The following is a 5,669-nucleotide window of genomic DNA, read 5'->3' as shown; positions in this document are numbered from 1 at the left end:
GAACTTGATGTTCGTTGTGAATGAATGGGTCATGCATTAGCCACATGGCTAAGTGCTCAGAATGACTCATGGACAGATTGGAGGGCACACTCTTGGGTGGACTTCTCATGGCCGAGACCAAGAGATAGTCTTGGTGGACACTTTGGTGGAGGAGCTATGATGAAGGGACTCATGACACGGTGATATGGTTGGGTGACCGAGTTCACTAGACCAAAGATTGAAGACTTGGATGAGGATGACCGATGGTTGTGGTGAGTCTACTTGGTTGGACTACATGAGCAACTTAGTCATGGACATCAGGTTGGAGACATGGAGCATGGAAGCCTTATGCAGGGACATTGTGTGAGAGAACTTGTAGAGGTGTCATGGACATCCAAGGAAGAGTGCCAAGGCAGGGATGTCATGCAGATGGATTAGCTAATGTGACATGGAGACTTATTTCTTATGAGCCTATGGAGAGGTTGTACACTCTTGTGGAACAAGGCCATGGACTTGGATGGATTTGTGAGTAGATTATGGAGCTCATGATGACATGAGATTGTTGTGACTTTTAGGGACTTCATATATGGTGGACTTAGAGGATTTGATGCATTAAGGCGCTGAGGTCAGGAGACTTTGATGCAGTATGGGATGCATACTTCCAAAGTACATGTATGGGCATGGCTTGGAAGAGTGACTTGATGTAGAGGATTGATATGAGACACTTTGGAGTGATGGAGTTACAATGATGATGATGATGCCTTGACTTGGGCATGGGTTGAGCCGAGACTCAACTACTTTTGGCACATGGATAGATGAGACAAGTGCATACTTGTTTCTATGGTAGACTTAAAGATGGCACATTGTAGATATGATGAAGGATTGCTTCATGAACCTAGATGTGGCACATCGAGAGTCGGTTTGATGAGATGGTCTCTTCATATGAAGAAGACACACACACACACATGATGATGTTGGGATAGATGTGGCTAATTTCATATAGCACATTGACACCAAACATCATGGACAACATGTTGCAGATGAGGTGGATGGAGTTCTATGGACCTGAGCATGGATTATGAAGATAGATTCTTGATGAGTCAAGGATGTGACAGGATGTTTTGAGAAACAACTAATGGTGGCATGAGGATGTTCACTCTCATGGTTTGAGCGTGGCAGTTGGACTGGCCATCCGACTAGTTCAAACATGGGGTCCCGAAGTGTACAGAGATGTGTTAGCATTATGTTGGAGTATCGTGGTAGCAGTTCACACGAGGACACATGGTGAAGGCAGGAGGTCAGTAATCATGGATCGAGATGACGTCTGATGAAGAGCATACCGTGGAGGTGCATACCTTGGTATGGTGAGCTTGGTGGCAGTTGGTCACTAAGTCGAAGCATGATGGAGACGAGGCTCTACATATGTTGCAAGGATGTTTTCTTTGTGTGAAGGAGTCAACATCATGGATGATGATGATGATCTTGGTGGATGGCTACTGGGATGATATGTTGTTAAGGACGACAACAATTTCAGGTGGTGGAGGATGTAAGGTCCTTGAGTTCTACCCGAGCGCGGGCGCAGTTGGGCGCCGAGCGAGTCGAAGGGCGTGCGGGTGCATGGGCGGTCGACGGGCACGCGGGCGCACGGGCAGGCGCGGGCACACAAAGTGGGCACGGGCTGCACAACTGGCGGGCGAGGGCTGCACGACGGGCGGGCGCGGCGACACGGGCGTGTGACAGGCTGCGGAAGAAATGCGACAAAATGTGTGGAAGAAATGTGACAAAAGATGCGACAATAGGCAAAACACTTATGCGACTAAGTGTTGGAGTGTATACATATATATATGATGGAGAGAAATGTGCAAGCCGACTTGTACATAGGCTTTTGGGCGCATGTATGGTGGTTTTTGGGGTCGGCTAAGGGGCTGCACACCCCTTGTAAACCCACACCTAAAACTAAGTTAAGAAGCATATAAGTAAAGAGCATGAGAGCTCATTTGAGACATCGCATTCACTCTTGATCTCTTGGCATAAGGCAAGAAGAAGTGTGCAGTGAAAGAGGAGGACTTGCGCATATCTCATGTGCATCACCTTAAGGAGGACTGCACGCTTGGTGAGGTCTTGATCAGGTTCAAGGTTGGACAGAGGTGTCCGGGGTGGATTCTATGGTTGGGTTCTTGGTGTAAGACTTGGCAAGGATTCTTGGTGGCTCGGGTGAGCACCGTCCTTTGTGCAAGAGATGCACAAGATGTTGTAAAGGTAGGTTTGCCTCTCTGTTGTAATATTCGGTTAAGTGTGAGACTTGGTTCGGCCAAGACACGCTTGTATCGTAATCTGATATTCTTAATAAAATTGTCGGGCAAACTCACATTACAGGGAGTTGCCCCTCCCCTTTATACTTGTTGCAATTGTTATTGTTCTTGGTATAATTGCATGATGATAATGAATGAGTATGGGCTTCATTAAGTATAAAGGATAATTGTTTTTACTTAGTTGTGAAACACAAGCTAAGTAATGTTAATGTGAAAGTAGGCGTAGTCCACGAATGTTAGTATTGGTGAAAAGAAAGCGTTCGATGGTGTCGCACCTTGCTACAAGCGGTTGGAAGACTACCACAGGTGTAGGGGCGTGACAACATCCATCTTAACTCCAAATCTACCAATTATCTAGAGAGATCAAATGTCTTTAAGGGCAAAATCGTAAATGCAAATGTCATTTAGAATAGAAAGATATTTGATTTTTTTGAGTGCTTGATAGATCTAAAATTAAAATGGATTTAGATTATTTAAATTGAAATTACATAAACTATCTTTTGAAATAAACATACCTATCAATATAGTTAATAATATATATATATATATATATATATATTCTTAAATAATTTGATTAAATAATGTAATAGAGTAGAAAACCTTTTACAATAGTATGACAAGATCAGGAGGTCCCTTACATTGAAGAGATAATGCTACATGAGCATTTAATATATTATCTTTTTAAATAAATTTGCATGGGATAGTTTCTAACATTATATTTATTGAAATTTCAAAAAAAAATATTAAATAAATTTAGAAATAATTTTATGTAAACACAGATTTATATGTTACAATTATAAAATTATATTATTTTATATAATATAATTTTATCCAATTTTGTATTTCACATACATATTGAAAGCAAATAAAATTAACTTACATAATTTTGTTTTACCCAAATTTTACACAAGCGGAGGCAGCCGAAATTGGACCCTCACTCAAACTCGGGGGCTATGTGTCGAAGTCGGTTCAAGGCTTTGAAATCATACCAGACATGGATCCATTATAAAACAACATGTTGGAAAGAATATCAACTTTTGACTTCCAGTCCAGTAAAACACAAATGACCTATAAGTTCTCTGAAAGCTGAACTGTATCACGCGATCAGTGCTTCTCGGAAGCTGCCCGCACTGAATAAAGTACTGAACTTGATTGTCTAAAGTGCTAAAACTATGCGACATTTTTAAAATAACAAATGGATTCAGAAAGCACAGAAAAGCAGAAACAAGAATCACTCTCCACCCTCCATCGTTTCTACCTTTTGATAGTGCGAATTTGTTTAATGGAGGACGTAGATATTTTTTTGTTGGAAAAGAGAAGAAATATTTTTTAAGCTATGAAACAGCCTCCTCCATTGCTACATCTCTCTATTGGCACTCGACAGCCTGTACTGAAATGTCCAGTTTTTGTGAAACTGCGGACTCAGAATAGACTAACCAACTTTACTCTCCTTTGTCTATATTTTCTTTATACACCACGCTTCTGCGTGTGCTGTGCTTTTTAGGGTGATGACGAATGCTTGGGCAAATTGTTGTTATATATAGAGAGGTGGGGAGGACATATACGGAGAAGAAAGGAAATCAGCTTGCTTGCCTGTTGGGACAAAGTAAGGTCTGTACGCAATAGACTTATTGTTGTTATAATCCATAGGATTATACTGCTATATGCACCACTGGGCTGAATTGTAAATTTCAGCAGGAAATATGAAGATAGGAGGGTCCCCATGGGTGGCGAGGCAAGTGTGGTCGGTCCTGAGCTCTGTGCTCAAATCGAAATCAAATGCCGTCAAGGGAAAAGCAGCCCACGCAATGAAGACCAAGATTGTTGTTCTCGGCATCATCAAGAACAAGAAGATATTCGCTGCAATTTCTCACAAGATGAATTCTCTGTTTGGACTTGAGGATAGCGAAGGGCAATATTCCAGTGACAACAATACGTCATTGACGATGTATTATGCTTCGACGCCGGTCGATGAGATGCCTTGTGAAGCTCTTCAACATTGCGAGCAGGAATTGGAGCATATATCCCACGCAATTCTTGAGTCAGAGTCGCCCTCTGATAACCCTAGAAATTATGTTTCAGCTATTGAGAGCTCGCGAATGTCTACATGCTCTGTCGAGGACGAGATCGACATTTTGGCGGAGGATTTCATTAAAAGATTTCGCAGTCAGATGCTTTTGCAGAAACAAAACTCTTTCCAGCGATATCGGGATATGTTAGAGCGAAGCGTGTGAGCGTTATTGGTCTTGCGTGGATATGAGGTGTTTAAAGTTGCAGAAGACGATGCTGCGAAGATCAAGGAAAATTATTCAGTCAGTTGGATTTCATTACCCTGCGGACTGTGTTGAACGTACTGAACTTGAAGAGAAGCTTTCATGATAGATGACATGATCTGGTTTCACCGTTTCTTGCAGATAATCACATACGATTCCTTGTTCTGTTAATTTTGTTTCTAATATGGAGAGCCACTTACGGATTATTGTTTATTTCCCGGTCCTGTCATTGAACTAGTGGACGTTGTATATTGGACATTTTGAGCTGAATACATAAACTCTCGGCTACTTTGGCCAATTTGACACTAAATCCGTTATCATTCTATTATCTTCGTCATTTTCATCTGAATAAAAAACCTGTCGGAGACTTTGGCCAATTTGACGCTAATTCCGTTTTTGGTTCCGTGATACCATAATAATGCGTGTATTTTAGTGTGGTTAAGGTTAATAATATTGTGATTAAGGTTAAAATTTATTATTAGTTTAGTAATTTAGTTAGTTATAAGTGGGAAATTTATCATAATTTAATTGTCAAATTAGTAGTGAGGATAATTATCTCCAGCTACTAAATACTAGCTACTAATTATTAATGCACATTGACTCATCATTTTTATTTAAGACATTTGAATAACCATTTTTATTTAAAGAATTTGATTGACTCATCATTTTTATTTAAGACATTTGAATAGCCATTTTTATTTAAGAAGTTTGAATAACTGACCCTTGCTCTATAAAAAGGCAATCTTTTACTTCTACCAAATATCTTTAGATCTTGAACAGTTAACGTCGAAACAAAATAACAAAAATATTTAAAAAGAATTAACCTTACAAATAGAGTATTATACACCATTCTTTTTACAAATAGAGTATTATACCATTCTTTTTAGGAATACTTTTAATATAAATGTAAGAGAAAGTTCGCTTTTGAAGTCACATATCGTTAAAAGTAACTTAAATATATGTGATATGGAATATCTGTAGTAATTAGGAATAATAATAGCGTTGAGTAGTTACATTATATAAATATAAGAAATAATAAATATAATTTAGAATTTCAGTAAATTTTTAAAGAATAATCACTATCCAAATTAAATAAAAGTTTATT

General features: G+C 39.4%; 1 protein-coding gene across 1 annotated transcript; it reads left to right on the top strand.

The window, feature by feature from the left end:
• Nucleotides 1–3,994: 3,994 nt before the first annotated feature.
• Nucleotides 3,995–4,525, top strand: LOC149199900 (uncharacterized). Its single transcript, XM_089400762.1, has one exon. The coding sequence runs from the start codon at nt 3,995–3,997 to the stop codon at nt 4,523–4,525; it is 531 nt and encodes a 176-aa protein (XP_089256888.1).
• Nucleotides 4,526–5,669: the final 1,144 nt, after the last annotated feature.

This window comes from Pinus tabuliformis, chromosome 2_1 (genome assembly GCF_031772625.1).
Source record: "Pinus tabuliformis cultivar Carrire ecotype Pingquan chromosome 2_1, CPIR1, whole genome shotgun sequence".
In the NCBI taxonomy this organism is placed as follows: Eukaryota; Viridiplantae; Streptophyta; class Pinopsida; order Pinales; family Pinaceae; genus Pinus; species Pinus tabuliformis.
Note: the sequence above shows the minus strand (reverse complement) of the source record. Positions and strands in the feature narration are given on the sequence as shown.